At 40.0% G+C, this 26,357-nt stretch overlaps 3 protein-coding genes across 4 annotated transcripts; 1 reads left to right on the top strand and 2 right to left on the bottom strand.

Annotated features, from left to right (window-relative positions):
- Positions 1 to 218: 218 nt before the first annotated feature.
- On the top strand, positions 219 to 2,181 carry LOC124052822 (leucine-rich repeat, immunoglobulin-like domain and transmembrane domain-containing protein 2). Its single transcript, XM_046377511.1, has 2 exons — positions 219 to 1,037; positions 1,250 to 2,181. The coding sequence occupies exons 1-2, from the start codon at positions 269 to 271 to the stop codon at positions 2,035 to 2,037; spliced, it is 1,557 nt and encodes a 518-aa protein (XP_046233467.1). The 5' UTR covers positions 219 to 268; the 3' UTR covers positions 2,038 to 2,181.
- A 1,364-nt stretch (positions 2,182 to 3,545) lies between these two features.
- LOC124053249 (cadherin-related family member 1) lies at positions 3,546 to 16,869 on the bottom strand. 2 transcript variants are annotated; one of them, XM_046378294.1, is made up of 18 exons: positions 16,439 to 16,869; positions 16,174 to 16,176; positions 15,881 to 15,976; positions 15,401 to 15,546; positions 15,258 to 15,308; positions 14,994 to 15,083; positions 14,740 to 14,826; positions 13,635 to 13,751; positions 12,294 to 12,437; positions 12,113 to 12,191; positions 11,915 to 12,015; positions 11,619 to 11,822; positions 10,933 to 11,085; positions 10,331 to 10,495; positions 9,663 to 9,730; positions 8,279 to 8,507; positions 7,494 to 7,748; positions 3,546 to 5,313 (listed from the first exon to the last, which is right to left on the bottom strand). In XM_046378294.1, exons 1-18 carry the CDS (start codon positions 16,497 to 16,499, stop codon positions 4,771 to 4,773), a joined length of 2,592 nt encoding a protein of 863 aa, XP_046234250.1. In that variant the 5' UTR covers positions 16,500 to 16,869; the 3' UTR covers positions 3,546 to 4,770. The 2 variants fall into 2 exon arrangements, with proteins under 2 accessions (XP_046234250.1, XP_046234251.1); XM_046378295.1 differs by lacking the exon at positions 16,174 to 16,176.
- A 3,589-nt stretch (positions 16,870 to 20,458) lies between these two features.
- Positions 20,459 to 24,655, bottom strand: ghitm (growth hormone inducible transmembrane protein). The gene is made up of 9 exons (XM_046377922.1): positions 24,531 to 24,655; positions 23,996 to 24,144; positions 23,569 to 23,671; positions 23,289 to 23,400; positions 23,019 to 23,160; positions 22,758 to 22,866; positions 22,133 to 22,321; positions 21,169 to 21,340; positions 20,459 to 21,061 (listed from the first exon to the last, which is right to left on the bottom strand). The coding sequence occupies exons 2-9, from the start codon at positions 24,125 to 24,127 to the stop codon at positions 20,974 to 20,976; spliced, it is 1,047 nt and encodes a 348-aa protein (XP_046233878.1). The 5' UTR covers positions 24,128 to 24,144; positions 24,531 to 24,655; the 3' UTR covers positions 20,459 to 20,973.
- Positions 24,656 to 26,357: the final 1,702 nt, after the last annotated feature.

Here is a 26,357-nt window from a genome sequence, read left to right as displayed (position 1 = left end):
CAACTTGTCTGATCGGATGCTCCTGCACAGATGATAACTTGGGAAGGTAAGTGACCACTGAAACTGTATATGTTCTTTAAAGTAGGTTTTATGTTAGCCCTTTAGGGTTGTTTTAAATCTAACTTGGTAACCACATTGCTCTAAAACCTAAAAACAAATATAATCAATACATTTGCACTAATGGTGCATATACATGAGTAGCTATTTGCTTCTCTTGTCTAAACGCATCTTATTTTTTTCATATTACCATTTTAGGTCTTTGCTATGTATGGAAACCTCCATGGGACAAATTCCAGAGGACATCCCACATGATTTCACTAAAATCCGAATAGAGAACTGCCACCTGACTGAGTTACCACAAGGATCTTTCTCTAAAGTTAGTACCTTGGAGTTCCTCTGGCTGAATTTCAATGAGATTACCCTGATGAACATTAAAAGCCTGGAGGGGCTGGCTAACCTGACTGAGCTCAGGCTACAAGGGAACAAGCTGACTTCAGTACCATGGACGGCATTTCAGGATACCCCGAAACTGAAAATTCTGGACCTGAAGCACAATCGACTGGATGTCCTGCCTGAACGTGCTCTGAGACACTTACCTACACTAACCTACTTAGATTTATCCTTCAACCAACTTAGTGTCATATCAAAAGATGTCTTCATTGATTGGCCTCTCTACCAAACGGCAGAGAAAGCATGGGGAAAAGAAGGGCTGGTCTCCAATGTGGTTCTGGGGCTGCATGACAACCCCTGGTTATGCGACTGTCGCCTCAAAGGCTTTGTCGAATTCATTCGGGAAGTCGGCCCTCCCATAATTCTGATGAACTCTTATTTGATGTGTTCGGGCCCCGCCGCCAAAGCTGACAAGTTTTTTCATGAGATCCAGTTAAAAACATGCATGAAGCCAGAGGCCTCTGCCCCAGAGACTAACATCACTTTACCTCTTGGAGCAAATGCAACTCTCACATGCTTAGTCAAGGCCAGACCAGGCCCGGCCATTCATTGGATGTACAGTCTGAAGATTATAAGAGGATTTGCGGGTAAGATTTTTTTTTTATTACTACCATCCATTAGACTGTTGTGAACCTGCTGTGCGAGCACTTAGTGTGGTATATGTTGAACTCTCAGGCTGCATCTGTTTAATGAAGGGACAGGAATAATACTGTACCTGCTTTCAGGTTGCCTTAATCTAATGTTAAGAAACCTTAGATCTGAATGTCTTACACTCTGATCTCATATTTTCTCCTTGCAGTTACAGAGACTCAAATAAATGAGGAGACCATCACCTCCCAGCTGGTGATCCCTTCTCTTCATCTGGCAGACCGAGGACTCTACACCTGCATGGCCAACAACTTCATTGGCAGCTCTTCTGTCAGCATCACAGTGAACGTCAGCTCCTTCAGTTCCTCGGTTCCTCTCCCTCCACCTGTCCCCATGTTGTCGTCTGATGAGAATACCTATATTGAAATCCGCATTGCCAAGCAGACAGTTTACGGCATCACCCTGGAGTGGCATGCAGCAACGGACAACCCAGCAGAAACCTGGTTCACCATCCACTTTGGCAAATATGGTTCACCCAAAAAGGAGACAATCTACATCGGCCCCGGCATCAACAGCTACTCAGTCAACGACCTGCTTCCTGTCACCAAATATGAAGTATGTGTGACCCTGAAGAACCATCCACCAAGGGATGGCCAGTGCATTGTGTTTGTGACAGGAAGCGACATCAGTGAGCTGGAGCAAAGAGAAAGGCTCATCCACATTGTTGTCATTGTGTGTGCCATGGTGTTGGCAGTGCCGACAGGCATGTACGCCTGCACCACCGAGGCCAGGTTCAGCTGTGTGGATCGCTGTGTGGATCTGTGGAGGAAACGCAGGCTGCCTGGAGAGAACCTGCAAGGGATGGAGAGGCAAGGCACCTTCGACAGCCTGCAGGCGACCAGCGATGAAGGCCTGTGCAGGGAGGAGGAGGAAAAGCCCCAAAGGAAGCGGAAGTCCGAGGATAGGTGCAAAGGAGGAAGTGCAGCTCATCTGTACTAGCATCAAAGTCAAGAAATGTACATAAATGTGTGATTTGTACAGTTTTCTCTGTCTCAGTTTGGGCTTCTCTCATATTCCATGGAACATGCAAGATAGAAAAGATTTTTCAGAAATACAGAAGTTGCACACCTCTCTTGTTTTGCTTTGAACACATAAGGTAATGAAAATCAAAATCTATAAATATAAGTGATCTTTTTTCTTTTTTTTCCAAATTTGGTGACTACATATGTTATAACCAATTGCCAACTTTGTTTAGGAAAGAAAAAAAAAATCCTATTTTAAATGTAAAACAAACATCAAACTGATTTTTTGTTTTTTTACATCCAGATGATTAGAAAGTCTTTGAGGAGTCATAAAATACAGATAAGTTGTATTAAATGTTCTTCTGGGATTTTCAGAAAGGTGTTTATTTGTCAGAAAACTGGATGCTAGCTGTAGCTCTCACTGAAATGTGAGACCAATACATGAGAGGCCCATCCTGGGGCTCTTTTGAATGTAAAATCATATAAATTCATGTATGTAAATATATATTTATTAATCAGCTCCAAGTGGAGATGCCTTTCTTCCTTATTATGACAGTTTCATATTATCTGTGTTAATGTACATGTACAACAAAATGTTTTTTGCTAAAATGATATTGATTGATTGATTGATATTTCTTGTGGTCATCTTTGTTCTTAATCATTGTTTTGATACTGAATGTAAAAACAGGCAGTCCTAATTTCTGAAAATGTAAATATGAATACTTTGTATATAATTTTGTTGTTCTTTCACCAAACTAAATTCTAATCATATGTATTTTTTGTTGGTTCATTTTTTATTTTATCCACTTTATGTTGATTTTTTTTTAAAGTATTATTATTATTGTTTGTCTTTTTACAGACTCCAGATTTCCTGTCTTGTAATGGAATGAATTGATGTCTGATGTGGATTAAAGGGGAGTCAAAGATGAATGCTGAGACATACTCTGATTTTTTTAGTACAATCACTCAGAGGATTTGTTACATAAGCAGCGTTTTCCCGTGCATTTATACATACACTCGTAAGCAGATTAAAGTGATTTTCTATCTGAATCCTAGTCAGCATGACATGATATTTCCATTTAATGACAGCTCTGAGCTCACTGTGTCCGTACGTCAGTTGTACAGCTAAACAGAGGGTTTGTCTATAATTTCAATTAGATTGTTCAGTCCAATTTAAAATAGTAATTCCCTTTCTATCCATTAAAATCCACATAACATTTAAAAAGATATATTTGAATATGCTGAAAATTTGTTTTACTGTTAGAAAGTAGAAGTAGAAAGTAAAAGAAACTACAATAACTCTGGTAAAGCACAGAACTGTATTTACGTTTGACATATATTCATATTTATTCATAAATATTAACTTTAATTTCCCGTTTGTTTGCATCCATTGAAAACATTGCACTCCTTTCTCACTTCAACTGAGGTGTTTCAGATCAGAAAATACGCATTTATCCAACTAAACTAAGATGAACTAAATTAATATGGCCTTCGGACAAAATGAAGCTCAGGCTAAATTATTTTCAAATATTTATTCAAAATCAAGACAGTACAAAGACGGTACAAATATGATATTTCGTAGGACCAGGCAAATGTAATTTATATTTAACATGTATCGTTTATCTCAACTTATTCAATATAGTTATGATATATTCAGATACAAGATATGTATTACAGCATTTAAAGAATTTTTATTTGCCTAAATTTGAAGGCATTGAAGAGTAACATGGAAAGTAACGGTGTGTTCAACCCACACTCTATATCTACGAAAGAAATGTCCAAGTAGGTTATATACATTATTATCTGTGCTTGAAAATCTTAAGCATGTGACTAATTTGTTGTAACAATGTCCGACTAGCGGTGTTAGATGGTTTCATTTGTACTTTATGTTTGTTTACTGCTGCAAGATACAACTGGTAAATATTGATATTTTTTCATACATGTATTTTCAAAATAATAAAAATAACACAATACTGTACATTAAAATGGACCCATGGTGTTTATATAAAAGCATTTTTCTAGAATGACACACTCATAAATAAAAGCAACTCTGTTAACTTGTGTTATTGTGAAAACCTACAGTGGCACATTGTAATCATACAAAAGAGCAAATTCTCAGCGCTCAAGCGGCTGATGCAACACAGTAAAAATATTAAAACATGGGTCCTTTAGCACTTTAAAAGATGCAGTGTTGATTTTCATGACTGTGTTTTTCAGCTGCACGCTCCAGTTAGCGAGAAGAAATGTTTTATTTTAATACGATTTAATTGGTGAAATCTGAATTTTGTGTTGAAAACATTACAGGGTCATGAACATTACACTTTTCAGGAAGTTATGTAACTTATGTATTCACAGTAAGTCTTAGTAATCCTCTTCCTGGACAATTTGCACTGGTGCTTCTAAATGTTAAGATGATGTAATCCTCCTCAAGATGGCAGTGTGGTGAATTATCTTCGACTGCACCGGTGACAGAGTCAAGCTCTCCCCTTTCTCCAGGTCAGCTGAGGATGCAGTGGAGCCCACATGTTTAATATCTCATCTTATAGACATAAATATCTGTAAACCTTCCTGAAATACTCCCCATACCACTCATAAATAATCTGAAGGTGGGCCCACATTAGCAGATCATCACATGAGGTTCAGGTGACAACTCTCCTGCACTATTTGAGTCATCAAAGAACAGACCAGGGAATCTTAAACATTTGCGTGATTAATAATAACCTTGGTTACTCTCAATAATTTTCTGCTCCAACTTCATTTTAAGCTCTGACACTAAAGCAGAGCTGACATTTCCCTCTTTGCGGCGACTGGGTTTAGCTTTCTTGGAGCCTTTGGAGGCCAGAGCACCAGATATTGTTGGGACCGCCCGGGGCTTCTCACTCGATCGTGCGTTAGATGGTGGTGGAGGGGGCAGACAAGGAGCGCTGGGGGGTGGAGGCTTTGGCCGGGGGCTGCTGGTGCCCCTCTGCAGGCCGCTCTCTGGGTTGTTGATGACAAACTTATCTGCAGGGTCGTTGAATTTGATAATGGGCATCCTGAAAGTCCAGGGCTGCTGGTCCCTGGGTCGCCTCTTAATGATGCGACGTGCCGGCATGATCCTGTTTGACTTTGAGTTGCGCATGTACATAGCTGTAGAGATCAAGACCGTCATCCCTACCAGTAAGCTAATGATAACAGTGACCATGCCTAGAGCTTTCATAGGATTGTCCCTACTTTTCATTAAAAAGGCTGCCATAGGCCCCTTGAGAGGAGTCTGTAAAAGAGCACAAATAAAACAGTTTAAATCGAGTCCAAGGGACTGAATCCAAGTGTTCACGCAGAGTTTGTCTAAAGCATGCAAGCACAAGAGATGGATGAGCAAAGCACTGACAGAAGAGGCCCAGACAACATGTCTACCAACAATGTGACGCTCCCACACTCACACTCAGTCATTCGTCCTCCTCTCTCCTACAGTATCAGACTGCTGATGCAAAGCTAACAGCTATGTACAACACTACTTGCTGGGAATGCGTCTGGCAGTGCTGTGCATTAGGATTTCTCTTTGGCATGTGACTGATGAGAGCTGAACAAGAACTGTGACAGTTCATGAACACAAAAAAATGGAGTGAAGTACATGTTTGTGTGTGGAAAATGGAGATTATGTGAGCAAATCCAGGTTTAAATCCAAAGTAAAAGGCTCCGTCTTAGTCACTTTGACAGTCACGTTCTAGACATAAAAAGTATTTTAGATTATCAAAGATGGGGTTTTGGTGGTATCAAAATCAAACTAAATTAGTGAAAAAATATTGCATTTAGCAAATAACAAATAAATAAAAAGCAAAATAGAAAAAAAAACTGCTTCAAATGTGCTCCAGGACTCTTTTACAGACATTATGTAACTAGTAAAAAAATAGACATCTTTTTAAAGGTTACAGATGAATAAGGTACCAGTACCAGCGTTAAGTATTTCTCACTTGATTCTGCGGACTACTTTAATATAGTTACTCTCCGGGTTGATTCTGGACTTTTTCACTGCGCTGCAGTACAGTATTGTAGATATGCAGATTGTAAGTAAAATGAGGGAAGTAACAATGCTGAAAAAAATTCCAAAAACAGTCAGCGGACGCTTGCTGAGGCCCATGACGTATGAAATAATTCGACCTTTGACCTGAAATGCACGATACACAACACAGAAACAACACCAAAAACACGAAGTCATCTCATCATGCAGAGTGAAGAAATGAAGACATGGTGAAGACAGAGCATCAGAAAAATATGGCTTTATGTAATGACTGAAAACTTTAAAGGATAATTCTGCTGGATTATATCTTCAAATTTACTAAAGAGACAAAAACCACTATGAATTTATCCTACTAATGTGTAAACTATATAGACAAAAGCATCCAAACAAACCTCTTTATGTTTGTTTGTTTTTGTTTTTTGCAGGGGTTGGGCTAAGCCCTTTACTGTTGTTTTGTTGAATCAGTTTCCAGCTGTGCAGAATTCATGCATGAGTGGTTTAGAATGCAAATGAAGGACTAGAAGGAGCAGTAAAACAATGTAGACAAGACTAGAGGTAGAGCTGCTGCCTGACTTGACTGTCTCTATATTACCTAGAAAGCATATACGGTATATAGACAAAAGTATCCAGACAAATCTCTTTATGAGGCTATTTTTCAGGAGTTGGGCTAAGCCTCTTACTTCCAGTGAAGGGAAATCTTAATGCTTCAGCATACCAAGACATTTTAGACAACGCTATGCTCCTAGAACACAAATCAAAGCTCCATAAAGACGTGGTTGGATGAGTTTGGTGTGGAAGAACTTGACTGGCCCACACAGAGTCCTGACCTCAACCCTATCCAACACCTTTGGGATGAACTGGAACATTGCGAGCCAGGTCTTTTGGTCCAACATCAGTGTGTGACCTCACAAATGCTCTATTGCATGAATGGACAAAATATCCCACAGAAAGACTACAAAATCTTGTGGAAAGCCTTCAGAGAAAAGTTGAAGCTGCTATAGTTGCAAAGCTGTCTATATAATGCAATTTCATTTAAGTCCCTGTTGGTGTAATGGTCAGGTTTCCAAATACTTTTGTCTATAAAGTGTATTAGCTGTAGCCATAGCCATTTGGTTTATTCCTCTGTGTGCCATGAAACTCCAGTATTGCCCAAATCACTTGTTAGTGGGTTAAAATCATTGTTAGTTTTTGTCTCTTCGTGGAACTTATTGATAATAACAAAAGCATATAAATGAAACACAGCATTATCCTTTAAAAAAGATGTCAGTGAAATGTGACTGACTGAACAAGGACGCTGAATAAGCAGCTTCGTAACATGGCGACAACACTTGTCGTCGCATGCTAAAATGCTTTAATCTATAGCTTGTGCTGCCTAAAGCTCAGGCATGGAAAGGAGAGCGCTGTAGCATGCTGCACCTCATAGCAGGTCTTACCGCCTCGGTGATGTCGATATTGACCACAGCCGTTGTGCTGAAGGATGGAGAGCCTCTGTCCCTGGCTTGGACCACCACAGACCACTTGCAGTCCTTCTGTTTGGTGATGTTCTGCACAATCTCTATGGACTTGATGTAAGGCTTCAGCCTAATCTCCCCAGTGTCAGCATTGATATCAAAAGCGTTGTCAGGGTCAGCTGTCATGATTGAGTATTCAATGACGTTGTTTGGAGACTCTGCATCTTCATCCACTGCCTGTAAAGCGTAGCAGAATAGCATAAAACAGCTGCATATTTTGATCAATGGCAACTGGCTGTCTAATCCCACCCTGTGGTTTCCACGAATTACTTTAGAAAAAGCCTTATTCAATGATTCGCTTTATGTTTGTGAAAAATATTACAGAACTTCATATTCATATAATATATTCATATTAAGCAAAGTTTTCACTTTTGTTTTCACCTTACAGTCATGGCAGGTTATGCGACAGAACAGACTGATTTATTTTTCAGTTGAGCTTTTATTATTCTAAAGAATAAGGCTTGCTTTCTAAATTTTTATTATTAACATTACGTTTTTTTTAACATTAATTTATCACTTTTGTTATATACAAAATGCACATAAATGGCCGTTAATATTCCAATCACTTTAGATGATTCTATTTTGATATTTGCAGTCCTGGCCTTCCATATAATCTCCAAATATCACAAACAGCTAGTGTATTTATCTTTTGATTTAAAAATAATTTTTCAGTGCTGGGGGTTGGGGGATGATTTAATGTTTTGTACCTCCACTTTGACAGGTGTACCAATAATCATTGTCTTTTCCAGGAGTTCTTCATCAAATTCTGGTGAGTGGTCGTTCATGTCAAGGACGGTGACAAAGACTTCAGCCAAGCTGTACTTCCCCTCTGAATCTTCAGCCTTGATGTAAAAGTTATATTTAGACCTGACCTCAGCGTCCAGGCTGGTCCACGGCTGCGTGGAGATGAGGCCTGATGACGGGTGGATCGTAAACCTGCAGGTTCAGAACAGTTCAGACAGTTAGAATGAGTCACAGCAGATGTCCACGCCATACCAAACACTTTAACCCAGCGCATCAGGTGCTTCTAATATTGCGTCCTCATTCATAGCACGAGTAACATTTACATCACATCCTGTGACTCTCCTGTGAATACATGATTAACTTTTATAATTCACTGTAAAAATCTGATTTCCAGGAAGAGGAACGCTTAGTTAATATAAAATTTCACCATTTGTCTCACACAAAGATGTCACAAAAACAAGTGAATGTCTCCTCTAGTCCGTCTATGGTGTAATTAAATTTTATTTGTTTTGTTTTAAGTAGTAGAATTTCTTTTCTTTTTTTCTTTTATTTGGTTCCCACTTTCTTCCTTATGGTATTGTAAAATATGACTTTTCTCCCTAAGGATAAATAAAGTTAAGTAGATACTAACATCAATAAAATCTCTGCCAATTTTGTCATCTTTTTTCAAGAATATTTGTTGATTTGGTTTTCTGTCGATTCTAATACAATAAATACTATACTATATAAGTATTTTTAATGTCAAAAATAAATTTAGAGAATTCAACAGCTTTGCTGTAGGTTTGTGTTGAGTTCTGAGTGCTTTCTAGTTCAGTATTAGGCTTACTGCCATTTTATTCGGCCATCTTTTCTGTCTTGTTTTCCACTGTGAAATTTCACAAGTTGCCTTGAAACTGATAACTTTCGCACAATTAACTCAGGTCGCTGCCGGAAGACTTGCATAAATTCTCACTTCTCCTTTGCTGCATGCTGCTTTTCAGAGTTGCCATGTCTGTAGCTCCAGCTGTCACATTACATGTTAATTGGCTCTCCCTATGTGAGACGGGCCAGGCTTGCTATTTTTAAACCTCCAATCCAATTAGGAGATTAACCAGCATCTTGCAGCCATTTTAGAGCGAGATGTTTGTGAAGCAGAGGGGCCGGTGAAACTGGCTTCATGCTAACTGCAAGAGACAAAAGATGAATCAAGACTGGTGTCCTGCTGCGTGAGTTTGAGCACCCCGAGAAGTGCTGAGTCTTAATACACATAAAACAACAATCAATGCAGTGTGTTCTGTGGAAATGCAAGAGTTAAGTATGTGATCTGACTAAATTTAACCTGGCAGGAGTGAAAGGTTTTTCACTTACAAATCTGATCCTGATCCATAAATCGTGTATTTGACTTCACCCCAAGGCCCTGAATCTGGATCATTTGCCTGGATTAAAAAAAAAAAAAACAGGACAGAGATTAGAAGTCCAGTACTTATAGCACATACAATAAAGTGTGAAAAACGTACACTTTGTAAGCAAGATCATAATCGGATAAAATGAATTCAATTTTTGCACCAAGGTGACCGTAGATTGTTGATCTTGTTTTTTATTAGAGGATAACCAGCTAGGGTCTTAAGCTCATGTGGGTGGGGCAGGCTATAAGGCTCCTCCTGTGGTGAGAGGGGATGGAGGTATAGGTCAGCATGATTAACCCTGGGGCAAAATTAAGCTTTATGCTCCACACTGTGTGGCTTGAACGTGTTGCTTGGCTACGGGATACATACAGTGGATAGACACATGTGCCAGTGTTTCTATTAATAAAACTCCTGCCTGAGGTATAACACAGAGCACACGCCAGACGTGAATTTCATAGCTAGGCCCAACAAAGACAAAGCCAGGAACTGTTTTTTATTTTTAGTCTGGCCACAACCTGCTTTCATCTGATGAACTGCACTGAGTAATATGCATCTGATGGAGGATTGATGGATTATATAATCACTTCTGTTGGGTAAAAGTTTAATCTTGTTTAATCTTGATGGACTCACTGTTACAGACACAACGCTTGAGCCCCCAGGAGAGTTCTCAGGGACCCTGGCGATGTAATACTCGGACGTGAATTTGGGGATGTTGTCATTTGTGTCCAGCAGGTTGATCACGATGTCAGCTGTGGCGCTGAACCTCTCTGGAGTGTCGATCTCCACAGCCAGCAGCTGCAGAAACACGGTTGAATAATTGACAAACAAGAAAACTAATTTTAGATATCATAAGACGATATAAGACATTTTCCTCCGAGTCACAAACGTCAACCTGTTGCTAGACGAAAACAGTTGGTGGGATTTGTTCTCCGGGGACCATGAATGTCTGTGGAACATTTCATGATTCTTTCAATAGTTACTGAGACATTTCAGTCTGGACTAAACGAGACTGACAAAACATTTGCTAGTTCTAGGAGTTTGCTACTTATACAACTCATACAACTTTTACATAATTGCAAAATGAACATCTTTGGGTTTTGTTCCGATGGTCAGAGGGAACATCTCATCATCTCACAAAGAAAAGAAGACAACAAATAGCTGCAGCGCTAGGTTAAATACTGGCGTCACTCCAATATCACTCGCTGACAATTTAGTGATATATGACAACTAACCTTGAAAGAAAGGGTCGGTCCCTTTTCATAGTCGATGCCAGATGTGTCTTCCACAATGATGGTCACCTGTGCTTCATTAAGCACCGTCTGGGGAACCACTCGCAGCACTCGACTCGGCCCCACAAGTCTCAGTTTAAATTTAGCGTTTGCACCCTGCAAGGAAGAATAAACAGCAAAATGCAGAAACCTTGAATCAGTAAATAGATAAGGACGTAGCTGCCCAGAAAAACAAGACAACTCATGTTGAGAAACTGGTTCATCAGACTCAAGATAGCTTCAGCAAACCTTGTTTGATTTTTAAAAAATTCTGGCAGATACTGCTTTATGAGTCACTGAGGCAGAAAGGGGAAAATAATCATAATGGCATAATGAATGCCATTTTATGTTGAATTAATGAACAGACTTCATGAATATTTTTAAGTAGTGTTGCATAACTGTACATATTTTGTGGCTGTGTTAACAGATATTTATGCAACGTTGTACTTTGAGGGGGTATCTGTCAGCAGAGGATTAAACAAAATAACACAAATCATGAAAACACTTTTTGTTAAGAGAGCAACAGCTTTTGTCACAATTATTGAGTTAGTTATGAATAATGATGATGATTTTGATGAATGTTTCAATGTGCAGCAGGCGCACACAGACAAGGTCACTAAGCCACAAGTGAAATTTGGGAGTAAATCTACCTGATCGGAGTCATTGACGGTGATCTTAAAACCTCTGAGGATCTCCCCTGCAGGGGGATGCTCATACATGGTGACCTCAAACTTGTTCTGTGGGCCGTTCTCTCCATAAAATGTCGGAGGGTGGTTGTTGAGATCCACCACCCGCACCGTCACTGTTGTGACGTCGTAGTCCAGCAGTTGATTGTTTGGTCCTACCTCAGAGGCCTGGGTTGAGAAATAAAATTGGTCAACACATTCAGTGGGTTAAATTCTCAAGAAACATCTGGGGAGGAACTCAAAGAGAAAAAAATCATTACCTTCACTTTAATCTCATACAATTCGTTTTTCAGCAGAGATGGATAAGTTGCCAGGGTGATGCATCCACTGGTGCTATTTATGTCAAACACACCATCACTACCTGAGAGGTGATGAAAGAAATTCTGTAAATGTGGCTGATAAACAAGCTGAAAGCGGTAAACCAGACCAAATCTTATGTCTCATTGCATTGCTCTTACCATTCATAATGGAGTAATGTATTGGGTTGGGATCTCCTTGATCTCCATCTCTAGCGTACACAGTGAATATTTCAGAACCCTGAAAGGAAAACAAGTATAATTAACCTTATTCATATTTCCTGCATGTAAACCAAATCAGTGATTTTGATCACCTTCACAGTCTGTACAGAAGATGACTTACAGGAACTGAGACTTCGTATACATAGCCAAAGTAAGGGGTTCCTATGAAGGATGGAGGCATGTCTTGGGCATCAATTAAATTGATTGTAATGGTGGCTGTGGAGGTCAACACCTGGTGCTTCCCCTTGTATTTTCCACCTCCGTCCTGAGAAAACAAGGAGTCAGGCAAAAGGCAGAGTTAGCACATTTTATGTTTACAGTAATACACATTCGCAGACTTTGGATGATGCTTATATGAATTAAAATTATGATTTTTTTTTTTTAAAAAAGGTCTTGATAAAGGACATTTTATTTTATATCTGGCAGTTAATGGACTCACACAATGCTAGACAAAGGCATCGTGTGATCTTTGTGTTAGCTGCCCCCCCACATCAAAGATTTTAAAATATAAATTAATATAATAGGATTAGTGGCCTCCTACTGGCTGAAAGTATAACCAGATGTCTAGCTTGAAATGGTTTGATGAATTTTTCTGTTAACAAGGTAAACAGTGTAGAAGATAAAAACAAAATCAAAATTAGGTAGTTAATAAGATTATATCAACCCTATTTGTTTAAAAATGGGATATAAACCTCTTAATCCATATTTAACATCTCAAATCCAGTATAATTGGAAACAGTGGGATCTCTAGCTTTATTTGCATGGCTATGTTAATTATGCTATTATGCTTCAGTGAGAGCAAATCAAATCCACTTTTAAGAAGCTGTATACACTTTTAAGAAGCTGTATGCACTGTTTATTATTCCTCAGACACAGAGCTGTGCCTAGAAAAAAAAATCAGCCCTCTCCATCATGCTATTACCGACAATGGAAGGATTACACTTCAGACTACTCACACTGGGAGCAACACTGTCAACACTTCACCAAATAGCCATTTATTTCACGTACAGAGACTGTGGAAAGCTTAGTCACGACTGAAGTTTTTGTTATATTTGGCCATGAGCAGATGGGTTCCTATGCTTCCTTGCCTTTCTGCTTATGTTATATGTTTCCTGTGCAAAATGGTTCAGAAGTTGATCCCAGCCCATTAAAAACTTTCCTGACAGACTCTATTTGGAGGACCACTAGATTAAAGGTGTCAAAAAGTGATCCTCTTGGAGAAAAGTTGTTGGGGCTACTGTTAAATTCCAGTACTTTCGCAAATTTTCTCCACTCAGATTTGATTAATGCTTCAAATTCAGGTCTTGCTCTCTAGCCATGTTAGCTTACAAGAACAACACAACTGAAAACTACAACACGGACGAATCTGAAACTTCTCACATGGATTTCACAGGATGGATAAATCCGCAAGCCCTGCTGCTCACAGTGTGAATGTGTGTTTAGGGCAACAGTGACCTCTTACCTTTGCAACCACCGTAACAAAGTGTGTGGGTGTGGTCTCGTAGTCCAAAGTCTCACCAGGTTTGACTCTTAGGATACCACTGTGCCCATCGATGGTAAACTTGGCAAATGGCGAGGTCTGATAATGTATAAAGCCATACAATTAGCTGTACTTAGGTAACAGTAAGCACACATTTCATTTTTACTTGAATTTAGCAATGAAGAGCAATCATGCTAATTTCAAAGACACTTCTAATCAGTCCTAATCTAACCTCGCTTCAACCTTGACATTTTTCACCACATTTTCATCAGTATAGCTTTGACACGTGGACAGTAACAACTACTGTGCTGTCAGCTGTTGGCCCAGGCCAAACCTAAGCCACTATTAAGCCTTCAGTGCCTTGCTCAAATGTAATTGAAATTTAATCCACTAAAGTAACACCATTTCCAGGCTGCTCTCTGGTACAAGATTAATCAGCCCCATCATTTGGATGCCCTCTCTTACCCTCCACATGGCTCTCATGATGTCAGCTCAACCTTTGGTCTTACCCCCAGAGTGTTAAGGCCATACCAAGTCAACGGTATCACTATGTAGATGATGATTGCGCCGTTTTAATCGAACTATTGAGGACCATCAATAAAAAGTACACGTGAAAATGTAAAGAGATACAAATAGCTAGAAGCTGTGAAAAGAAATGCTTGCTCATGCTTTCAATTAAGGTTTGGGGAACTGAGAGGATAAACTTGTTGGCAGATGTCAGAGTCTGTTTCAGTGTGTAGGAGTGAAGAAGTCCAGTGTAGGTGAGATCCAAGCTATTAACAGCTCTACATGTGATTATGTGACACTGTGTGCAGTAAGACTAAGGCCTCATGTGGTGACACACCCACTTGTATCATCACAATACCTGATTTGCTCTGAATGAGGCCTAAAATAGTTTTAATATTTTTGTCAAGGTCACTTGAAGTCACTGAGTCATGAGATTTTTCCTCTTAATTCCAGTGTAGAAATAGAGTAAAGCACAAATTACATTTTAGTGAGGAATAGTCCTGGGCAGCCTCGGTTTAATTCAGCTGCAAAAACATTTTTCAACAAACATTTCTGCATAAAAATGAAGCTTTGGGGTTACCTGTAGATAATATGAGACGCTGCCCCCGGAGCCCATGTCTTTATCCACTGCTTGGACTCTGTAGATGCTACTTCCCGGGGCAGTATCCTAGTAAAGGAAAAAAACAAAAGGTTTTATAACCTTAACCCCTTTTATCCTTTTCTATTTGTTTGACTCAGTCAGCAGATTTAGAGATTGTTTGTGGTCCAGGAAGAGCTATAGAAATTATTTATTGAAATTTGTTGTATTTGGTGTAACAGTGGGAAATACTGAACCTCTGGGATATCAATGATGAAAGGCAGGTTTTGAAATTCAGGTGGTTCATCATTGGCATCAGTGACAAACACTCTCACGGTCTCAACAACCTGAAAACCACAAGAAAACAAATTCTGAGCTGCAAATAAAAACAGCTGCACAAATTGGAATTCATTTTAATGTTTAATTCCTTTTATTTATGAAACTAAAAATGGTGTGATTCATGCAGATGATTGAAGACAAAGCACAAACAAAAATAAACCACATCGACAGTAAAAACGTACCTTGTTACGACCGTCCGTTATGCTCACAAGCACTGAGATTTCACCTTGTTTCTACAAAGAAAGGGTAAAAGTCATTTTGAGCCACATTGGTGACAAATCTACAGCAGGTCTCTTCAAAATAAGAGCCTCATCAACAGGCTCACCTCTCTGTCGAGCTCCTGAATTAGAGTCACGTTCCCTGATTTGGAGTCCACCCTAAAATACTCTTTGGAACCTTTTTCAAAAGTCAGACCATATCGTACTGGATCTCCTTCTGGATCTGTGCCATTCAGAATGTACACTTGTGTCCCTAAAAACGACAAAGAAACACTTAAATTTCAACGTTCTTTAAAATCACGCAGTGCAGGTACAAATGCCTCTCCTTCGTTACTCTGGCTGTTTAATAATCAGGTCAGATGAGCCACCATCCATATTGTTTTCTTCCCGTAAGTCTTCATGTACGTCACTATCCAAAAGGTATTATAGTGATTAGTCGGAGCTTCATTACTGGTGTGATGATTTCATCATTACACCTATGCCTGTAAAATAAATGGCTTTAAACCACAGTAAACTTGATCTCATTCTATCATTTTAAACAGATCTGTGACTGTTAAAGTCACTATTAGGTTACACATGACACTTACCAACTGGTGTATCCTCAGGGATGCTGAACAAGGCCATGTTCCCATTTGTACTGCTGGGGCCATTATCATAGAAATATGGAGCATAGTCTGATTGCCCTTTATGGGAAAATAAATACACATGCTCCAAGTTATTTCAGCAGAAGAGATGTGACAAAATAATGTCAAAACCTGTTAGTAAGCTACTGTGCATTATGCAAACACCTGAAAAATATCACATTGGGAAAATTTGCATATATTCTGTTACATTTCTAATAGAAATGCTTGTGTAATTAAATGATTACTGTTGCACTCACTGGCTAAAACGGGCAGGAAACGAAAGCAGGGAGGAGGAAGATGATGGAGAAGAATTATAAATATAGGCACATTTGAGTTTCCACTATCTCAACACAAACATACAAATACACCTTTAACCATGAGGTGCAGGCAGCATGAACAGTCCAAGCTAAGATGGACATGCCCTCTGGGTGTTAGAGGATTAACAAGATAAGAGCAAGGCAAGAAGTCTTAGCCACACACACAAAGAGCAAAAGAAATAAAATATGAAAATCAGAGCCTTACCGAAGCCGAAGTGAATTAGGAGGACAAACAGTAAAGCATGTGTTTTCTTTTCTTTCTTCATCCTGGTGGGGAGGCAAAGCTCGGCTGGCTCATGTGGAAGGCTTGGTGGAGGGAAAGCGAGCAGGGACTGTCGAGTCCTTCTGGAGGCGTCTCAGCAGCTCAGGAGGAAGAGGCTGGGACAGATTCTCAGGCACTAATCCAGTGACGCATCCCTTCCCTCCGCAGACATCTCCTACCACAATGCTCTCACTCCAGTTTCTCCCGAAATACTACACGAGGAGGGAAGAGAGAATTCGCACAATATGGTGTGATCATCACACCTCTTCACACATGCGACAGTGTATCATCAATCAAGACTTTGTGACATCATATACTTTAGACTTTTGAACCAGGGGTGCATTGAGTACTAAAACCTCACACAAACACCCTTTCTGTCATGTGCTGCACATTCATTTCTGTTTGCTTATTTGTATGGACAAATTGCACATCTGGCTCCTCTCACTGGTATTTTAAGTGGTTCCACCAAGTCACATGTAGCGAGTCCCACTGGCCTAAGCTTCCCGTGGCTGCTCTCCTTGGCAGCTTACTGACCAACACGAGCCTCAGCTGCACTTGTGGATCTGTGATGCATTTATAGCCAAGAGGCTTTCTTTAGACTTTACAGTCCACTTTCCCCCAGGAAACCTTGTGATGTCAGGACACAAAGCCAGGCTTTTACAAACAGTATTTTTCAGTGAGCATTGTTTGACTTAACTTGGTAATTTTCGCTCAGCTTAATGTGCGCATGTCGTTTTGCCAGAGATGTTTGCCACTAAGCACAAAGTGGTAAGAAATCCTCCTGGTATGAATCACTTGCAGCTTATCTCTCAAATTCTGAGAGACACGACCGAGAAATAAAAAGCTGTTCTGATGAAAACATAAAAAGACGGGGAAAAAAGTGACAATCTCTGAAGGCCAAAGTGGAAAACTGAGTATGATGTTTTGATCTTGCAACTCTGCCCGTATCTGACGTGGTCAAGAACGTCATACTTTTTATTTCTGAACATGAATCCTACTTTGGCCATGGGAGAGTTTTGCACCTTTCTCAAAAAAATCAGATCCGCTTAGATGCAGGTGTCATGCGAGTGCATGTTTGTCCGCGAGGGCACGTTTCAGCGAGGTGTACTGATTTAGTCGCTTAGAGGTGCAGACTTGTGCACTTCCTGTATTCACAGGTATAAAAATAGTGTCTGACGTTCAGTGACACACTCATGCATCTTACTGGTTTGCAGCCAATGGTAAATCTGCTCTGTTTACTAAAATAAACACAAAATCCATGGACTGCTCAGAGCTTAGGACTGTAGTGCAGAGAAGACCCAAGACTTAATGTCACTGAATACTTGAGATTTAAGGCAGAACACTTATGTGTATATTCAAAATTTAAAAAATGTATATTATTGAGTATTAAATATACTTATGTATTGAAGGTACAAGTACACATTAAGCTGAATGTCCCCTTTTAGATTGTCATAATATGGATTTTAATACTGGATTAGTTTTACTAATTCACTGACATGTAACGCTGTAATTGGCTGAGGTGGAGCTGACTACTTTCTCACTTTTGGGTGCTTCCTTTTATAATAAGAAAGCATATTTCATAAGTTAATCACAGGGATTTTCACATCTGATTCTGCAAAGAAGTGATTTATATGTAGTGGGATAAAAAGTGAGAGTAGAGAAGTAGAAGTCGTGGAGTAGTTTATTTTTAAATTATGATATTTATGAAGAATAAAGTAAAGTGAAAAAAAATACTCAGTTAAAGTAGAAGTGAGCCTACATCAATAATACAGGAAAAGAAATTAAATGCCAGTTTTGAAAGTGCAACACAGAACTAAAGCAGAAGACTGTTGCAAGACTACTTGAATTTTCATTGTGTTAAAAGCCAAAGTAAAATCAGCATATAAGGTGTATGTTATTCTCACAGGTGACAGGCAGCCATGTTGAACAAACTCATCCTCAGTCCCTCTATGGTTTTATAAACAACTGTGTTGTGCTATAGATGGAGGGAGATGTGTACTGACTACCCTCTCCATACACTTTGTCAGTAACTCACTTGTCTGCTAATACTTAGATGTCAATTTGTCAGTAATCAAGGCATTTCAGTTAAACCCGCAAAGGTCAACCTCATAACGGCGCTAAAGGAAGTTAGGGGATTGCAAAAGTCATTAGATCATTGTCTTAGAACCATGAATGTCTGTATGAAATACACAAAATTTTGTCCCAAAAGGAAATTTCAAAAAGTTTAGTACACTCTGGATCAAGGTGTTCAATCTTAAAATGAACTAAAAAAACTATGCAGCTAAAGCCCTACAGCTTTAACCCCTGTACTGGCCAAGAGGTTTGAGATAACATGAAAACACCTTAGGTGTGTGATTATGGAAGAGAAAAAGAACAACAAGAGGTGAGGACTGAGTTATTATAAATTGCTGAAAGTCTACGCATAATAGCGCATTGCATGGATTGACTGTCCTCTGAATTCGCTTAAAGTCTCTCCCTCTCTATCTTTCTCTCTCTCACACAGCACGTCAAGCCTACGTTAAGCAGTGAAAACCTTGGACCCCAACCAAATATTGGTCATCAATCTGAAAAGGACAGACAGAAAGCAACTTTTATCCCCAATAATGCCAGATCTCCACATGCAGAAGCTTTCCCCAATCTCATCCATTATTGCCCTCTTTATCCCTCCCATCTGCAGGCTTTTTTGATACACAGTATGTATGAATCATATGTGTCCTAAACGTGAACATTATCTGAGAGATTGAAACACTGCTGTGCAGCCATGTGCTCCACGTGTATGTGCTTTAATGAAGCACCTGCACATTTACAGATGTTAGCATCTGTTGCAAGTGCCCTGGTTTGGAAGGTTTAATTTTAGAGGAGCAGCCAGATGGTGGACAAGAGGATTACTACGCTAAGCCTTTGTCATCTGCTGCTACACACTGAGTGTTTATCTGCAAATACAAGGTGGACCCCCGCTGGTCCCTCATGGCTGCAGAGAGCGAGTGGCAAATGTTAAAATATGTAAGTTTTGGTTTGTTTAGTGGCAACAGTGGAAAAAAAGTAACACCAACATTTCATCACACTGATTTTAGATACTGCTGGTGGTTTGTGGATACACCTAAACCTCAGTTATTAACCAGGGTCAATGCAAATTTATGGTAATTTATTGGTCCGTGGTGTGGCTTTCCAAAAAGAATACTAACCAGGAAAAAAAAGTGTAATAATTGATTTAATTAGAACTTACAAGAACCACTACCCCCTAAACTTATTAGACCACAAGGTCATACTATAATATAGTATAGGACTTATCCTCATATTAAAGCACCCAAAATGTATTACACTGAAAGGTGACAGCAGATAAACATACTTTCATTTATGTTTATGAAGACAAAAATATCTAATTTAATTTTTTTGACAATAGGCAATTTACGCATTATTTTCACTTGCTACAGCAGCAAAAGCACATCACACGTAACATAAACAAAGACTTTGTGTCTCCAAGTGTCTGAGGAAGTCGTGACAGCGAGCCAGCATGCACAAAACCAGGACTGTGACACTGAGGCAACCAAACAGGACTCAGGATTAATAATATGGCTTTTCTACTGTGACATAAAAATTTTGAGTGTTTACAAAAAGACAATAGAGTTTAACAGATTGAACCTTAAGTAGCATGTTGTTGTACTGTAATCAACAGAATATGGGTCAAAAGGATTTACAAATCATTGCATTGTTCTTATTTAGATTTTTACATTTTTTGGTACTGGGATCGTACAATTAACCTCAGTTTTATTGTAAATATGACATTCATTAGTAGAATTCAAGCCTGTGCAATCAGAATAGAAAATGTATTCTTGTATTTCAGCAAGTGCCATGATCATCAGATTTAGCAACGCATCACTTGACACTATTTAACTTCTGTAATTCATGCAAATGAATTCATTCTCAGACCGAACAGACAAATTTAGAAGAGTGACAACAATCTGACCTGTTTGACTTGTTTATTGAGTGATTTTGTCGTTGAAATTACTGTACATTTTTTCAGAAATGTATGTACTAGTGTGAACCTGTTTAATCCAGCACAGAAGTGCATACAACACTGTCATTTATGGTACTGTAAGTCTGGACCACTCTATGCATATTTCAATTATTCTTGAACTTTGATTCTTATTAGAAACAGAAATACCAGCCAGTGGAAATAAATATAAAACAAAGAGAAAAGTGAGGACATCTGGGGCAGGCGAAATGATGCTGACAGACAGCTATAACCTGTCTGTAACCCCCGGGATAAACAAGATACTTCCACAATCAAGGTAAGAGCTCTCAACTTTTCCTGTGCAATCCACCTCTTCGCACAGTTACAAAGCATTCATGTTTATTTACCAGTTAGATGAGACTTGTCACTAAGTGATAACATCTGGCATATGCTGCTATTAATAAAACACGATTTGGTTTAGCTCCGTGGAAGGTGAAACAAAAGCTAAAGTCCAAACCGCCCTTTACTTCCTTCTGCTGCCGCCGCCGTTGGCCAGGATCATCACCAGCCTCATGAAGATGTTCAGCGTGTCCATGTAAATCCCCATACACCTGCAGGATTCAAAAGACTATGAGATCCATATCTTTGCCCACCACTGACATCAGTCTGCAGAAACTTGCTTTAAAAGCCTACTTGAGTATTGCCTCGAGTGACTTACGCGTTAATGGGGTCATATTTCTGTACACCGTAGAGTGGATATGTCTCTGCCCTCTTGATGACCTTCTGTGTATCATAGAGGAGGAACATGCTGAACAGGACCAGGCCTCCATAGATGGCCACTGAGTACAGGCCTGCTCCGAATGCTGAGGTGGGCGGCAGGAACATTGATCCTGAGGAGGACAGGACAGCCATAGATTCAGAGTGACAGCATACATACCCAAGTAATTATTAGCCAGTCATTTAAATATATGTGACAGATCAGCTACCTTCCTAAAACTATTGAGATGTTTAGCTGCATGGCACAATACTTAATTTTGACTTATTAACTAAAATAATTTTAATTAATCAAATTTATTAACAAATCCATACATATGTGAACATATATACTCCTACAGTTGTTACGTATTGAGCCATTGCAGTGGCAGTTGGTCTGGCAGATTTCCATCCATAGCTAATACCAAATTAATTTTCTCATAAATTTGTTGAACTGATACATAAAGTGCTGTTACACTATCTGACAAGCACACACATAGGAAAGTCCAACTGAGAAAGTCTTTACTTTTAATTTCTCATTACATTGACCGCACTGCCTCATTTATTTTATAGTATGAAATTCTTTGGTAGAATTCAAGAATGCTTGCTTGTACTACAACATGTGGCATGATCAAAACAAGATTAAATGATGTGTCATTTGACACCAGTTAATGTCTGCGGTTAATGCAAATGAATTCATGCAGAATGCAGATATTCTCCCATTGTGTTATGTAAACCAAATCAACCGGGTGGATGGATTTTTATCTTGAGAAGTGAAGTTTCTTACATGGCACCACAGGGACATCATCACGGTAAAAACATGGTTTACTCGAACATGCGCTCAGTAGTAGTTTTTAAGTCGTGGCATTTTGTACAATGTGTAGTGTTCCTGAGACAGGGCTCATGAAGTGAAAATGCACTGTACTAACCAATAGAGGAAGCAAAGACGACTCCAAAGCCCACGGCCAACGGCCCTCCTAGATTGAGAAACTTCTCACTTGGGGCACACATGGCCACAGTAGACAGACCTCCCACAATGCCTGCTGTGTACCAGGCAGCCCTCAACATCAGAGGTCCCCCCAGGAGAGTGAGGGGAGCGATGACGGCACCCATCACACCTTGTCAATACAGAAAGCAAAAACATAAGTGAATACCGCATTCAAGGCCTGAGCCATACGTCTAGATCACATATGTCAAACTGGTCCACAGGAGGGCTGGTGTGGCTGCAGGTTTTTGTGCCAACCAACCAAGAGCACACCGTTTGACCAATCAACTGTCTGAAGACGGAGATCAGTTGATTAAATGAGTCAAGTCTGGTGTGCTGCTACTTGGTTGGAAAGAAAACCTGCAGCCACACCGGCCCCCCTGTGGACCAGTTTGACATGCCTGGTCTAGATGTACTGTGCTAGTTTCAAATACAATATCTGCTGTTACTCTGAGCTTTTACATGACCGCCCTCTATTGTTCAATTCAGGCAACTACATAACAGAAATAACGGGGCGTGCTTGGACAACAACAGAACAGTAATATTCCACTAGACACTATCATCCAAACCTGCATGTAACATCCAAGAGAGGTGTTTGGGCACTGGGCTGTGCTCATATGAAATGGACCTGACCAGCATGCCGGCACCAATCATAGCCGCGAAAGTTGCTCCAATAGCCTGGATTAGAAAAAACATAAGGCAATCAAATACACCTAAAATGTAAAATAGGTTTATGACTAAACCAGCTCCATGGTGTAGTAATGTTCAGTTTAATTTGAAAATAAATGCTGCAGTTCACTTTCACACTTCACTTGAGTCGTGAAGCTTACCAGCCAGGATCCTCTCATCATCAGACCCATAAGTGCTGGGGTCCTGCTCACTGCTACAGCTGACAAAGCAGTCAGTCCAACACTGCCTGCAAAGTACATGTAGGTGGAGTGGATTCTGTTCTTCACATACTCGGGCCAGATCCTGCACAGAAAGGGAAGAGTCAGGTAAATATGGAGCATTCTTAGGGGGCTAAAAAAATAAACACTTTCTACAGACCTGTCCTTCAAAACAAAATGAAAGAGCTGCCGATACAAAAAGCTGTTACTCACACTGCTTTCTCAATGGCACCGATTTCACTTGACATGCCAAGTCCATAGTAGCACAGAGCTCCAAGGCCAACTGCTGCAGATCCAGCCAGAAACATTTTTGCCATGCTGTCAACTGAGGGCAAAATCACAATTACTTTAGTCACACACATGGCAATTTAGTCATCAAAGAACGCTCCAAACTGTGAGCTCATTTTGGCACAACTGTGGCTTGACTGAGACTGGACAGCATAAGCAACAGTGTGCAAAAGTTTATTTAACTAGTAAATGTAATAGTGATTACTTTTAATGGCAGTATCTGTCGCTGGCTCAAAAGCTGCCTCTTGGAGTTGGTCTCTGGTTGTTCTCCCGCGGCGGAAACCAAATCTGGTCTTAGAGGCAAAGCCCTGGTGAACGAAAAATAAACTCAACACAAACTGCTGTTGTGGATTTAATGTCTAGGAGTTCACCAATCATTAACAAACTAAAGACAGTCAGGGAATAAGCCACACGATTTTGGCCGATGACAGCCCCCCTATGATCTGGTGTGTGTGTTTACATCCAATAGCCACTATCTGTTATCTCATGTTAAGACTCAAGATTAGTAAGAGTTAGTCTTAGTGGTATATAGTAATAGTACTTGCATGTGTGTGGTACATGTGGGTTCATAATGAAAAGCGAATGCAGCAATCAGAAAGCTTAAAGAAATGTAGGACAGCCATTGACAGTACCTGTTGGGGCCTGAGCAGGGGAGGACAAGTCTTCAAGATGGGGGCCCTCAGCGCCGGGGAGCCCTGCGAGAGGACAGGACGAAGCCCAGCAAGAGGAAGACTCCTCAGGCACGCCAACCTTGCCACCAGCATGATCACAATGTTTTATCCTGAATCGGTGTGACAGATAAACAGAACAGCAGGTACAGTAACTGACAGACTGTCGAGGGACGTAACGTAAAGTTGGGACAAACAGTTAATTTATTGCGATGAAAGTCATGCAGCCAGTTAGGTATCGCATTGTCGTATTAACACTGGCCACACAGTAAAGACAATAAGCTTTCATATCATAACATGTCAAGCGAGTTGACTAAGCTACCTGACGTTAGCTAACAGCACACAACTACGTAACATTAAATACTGACTCGTTATAAAGTCGTTGGTGGCTATCGGTGTTTAGTCTTGATAATTCAATTAACTTTAACCATTAACATCTAATTTTCTGGTGCGTGACTGGTAATTTCAGGAAAAATTGTTCAAAATTAACATTACATACCGAGGAGCAAGGCTCGTCGTTCACCTTTCCAGAAATAAGTGCGCAAGTTTCTGACGCAAGTGTTCAGCAACCTTCGTGAAAATTCTGTCTTGCGTCATCATCCTGCGACAGGTTTGATGGGAATTGTAGTTCTAAATCGTTAATCGGTTATCGGTTTCATAATCCGATAACACCATAATCGGGGGTTGGGGAAGTATTCAGATCCTAGCAAATAACAACATCAAAATGTAAAAAAAAATGTTGCACAAGGAAAATCCTGCATTTCACCTTTCGCTTTGTCTAAGTTAAAATAAATGTTGTATCAGCAAAGGATGCACAGTGGCCCCTTTCAGAGCCTTACTTCATAACATACTATGTTGTTGTTTTATTATTACTGACGATATAATTGGAGTGGTATAACATACCACTCTTTACCAATGTTGTAAGTGACATATGTAGAGATAAACACTTTACACACAACTTAAAAATAGTCTTAATATGATCATATTTAAAGAACTGATCAGGATCTTAATCTTAGACCCAATGTTAAGCTGTCAAATGCACGTAACGGAGGCTATATTTCTCCATGAATTAGAACCTGGAAATGTTTTGTAATCACGTCCTATCAGCAAAGGTAGAGACGCACACACTGTGGTTTCTCCACTAGATGGAGCTCTTGCTACTTCTTTTGTTGATACTACGTCAATAACTAGACTTCTAAAAACATAAATTAGGCCAAAATCACAGCAGCACATCTCACCATTAGGCTCGGGGCCAGCACCTCGTTGTTTACCCTGACATTGTCTCTCATCAAATTAATGTATAAAAAGTTTTTTTTTTTTTTCCTCTATTCATTATTACAGACTAGAAACAGATGGTCCGTGAGAGGTTGTGACTGCGCACCTCCTGGCTGAAGCTCCGCTCCTTTGGACCAAACTTTCCCATGTGATTCACTCGAGTCGCCACCGACTTGTCATTCAGTTCACCGGGCAGACTGACCTACAGCCCTCCTCCTCCTCCTCCTTCTCAAACATGATTCCTTCTGATCCACGGGCTTTACTTAGTAAAAGCAGTCAAGCTTCATTTGGATTGCATTGTTTTTTGTCACACAAGTGAAGCAGTCTTGGGAAGTAATGGAATTAATTTCTATCCGGAGCTGCTTTTTGAGGAAAGGCTGATCAACTTCACGGATGAGCCGAAGCAGAGACGTCTTCAGACACTGCAGCTCATCATGCTGGTGGGTATGGAGAGTGGACAAATTGTTTCTTACAAATGACTAAAAACTTTGAAACCTAGTGATAATATCACATGGGCGGACTGTTAAGCTCTAATAACATCCTTGAAATCACCATAAAACTGTTGTGGTTCTCGTATACATGTCACTTAAAGGAAAGTGACTTTTCTTGGGCTTTTTATTAAGAAAGCATGACTCCACTTTGGCCAGTTTGGCCCTTTGACCTTCTAAATGCAGCACATGCTCTCTACAGACCACAAGTCCTGTGGGACTGTAGAAGTTGGGCTTTTTCCCATTAAAGTTTTTTTGTTTATACACCGGGTTAGAAATAACGGCAAAGATTTACAGTGGTAAGTTTGATACATTTTATTAACAGATGTGCTGCATGGCCAGTGTATCTGCTCTCTAAGAGGAAAATCACCACTCAGACAGAAGCCTGACTTTCGCCTACACTCCGAGCTTAGTTAAACCTGTTGCCTGCACGCCATCCTCCTCTGTCCTGCTCTCCATCCCTCCCTGGACACCCTGACTGATTCAGATGAACTGCCTCCTTGGCTATCACGTCAATCCGGCGCTGCACTTATGAATAGACTGGTAGTTTTTAATTGTAGCTT

The sequence above is a fragment of the Scatophagus argus genome, chromosome 21, assembly GCF_020382885.2.
Source record: "Scatophagus argus isolate fScaArg1 chromosome 21, fScaArg1.pri, whole genome shotgun sequence".
Taxonomy (NCBI): Eukaryota; Metazoa; Chordata; class Actinopteri; family Scatophagidae; genus Scatophagus; species Scatophagus argus.
This window is presented reverse-complemented; position numbering and strand designations above follow the sequence as displayed.

Bases quoted from the DNA above. Each gene is read 5' to 3' on its own strand.
- ghitm (XM_046377922.1), bottom strand. From the start codon at position 24,127: ATGCTGGTGGCAAGGTTGGCGTGCCTGAGGAGTCTTCCTCTTGCTGGG. The intron at 23,672-23,995 runs GTACTGTCAATG...TTCGTTCACCAG, and splicing joins CCCTGCTCAGGCCCCAACAG to GGCTTTGCCTCTAAGACCAG. The intron at 23,161-23,288 runs GTGAGTAACAGC...CTTTCTGTGCAG, and splicing joins GGTGCCATTGAGAAAGCAGT to GATCTGGCCCGAGTATGTGA.
- LOC124052822 (XM_046377511.1), top strand. From the start codon at position 269: ATGGAAACCTCCATGGGACAAATTCCAGAGGACATCCCACATGATTTC. The intron at 1,038-1,249 runs GTAAGATTTTTT...TTCTCCTTGCAG, and splicing joins GATTATAAGAGGATTTGCGG to TTACAGAGACTCAAATAAAT.
- LOC124053249 (XM_046378294.1), bottom strand. From the start codon at position 16,499: ATGAAGAAAGAAAAGAAAACACATGCTTTACTGTTTGTCCTCCTAATT. The intron at 12,438-13,634 runs GTAAGAGGTCAC...TTGTTTTCTCAG, and splicing joins TTGTTACGGTGGTTGCAAAG to GACGGAGGTGGAAAATACAA. The intron at 8,508-9,662 runs GTAAGTGAAAAA...CTGAACCTGCAG, and splicing joins TATGGATCAGGATCAGATTT to GTTTACGATCCACCCGTCAT.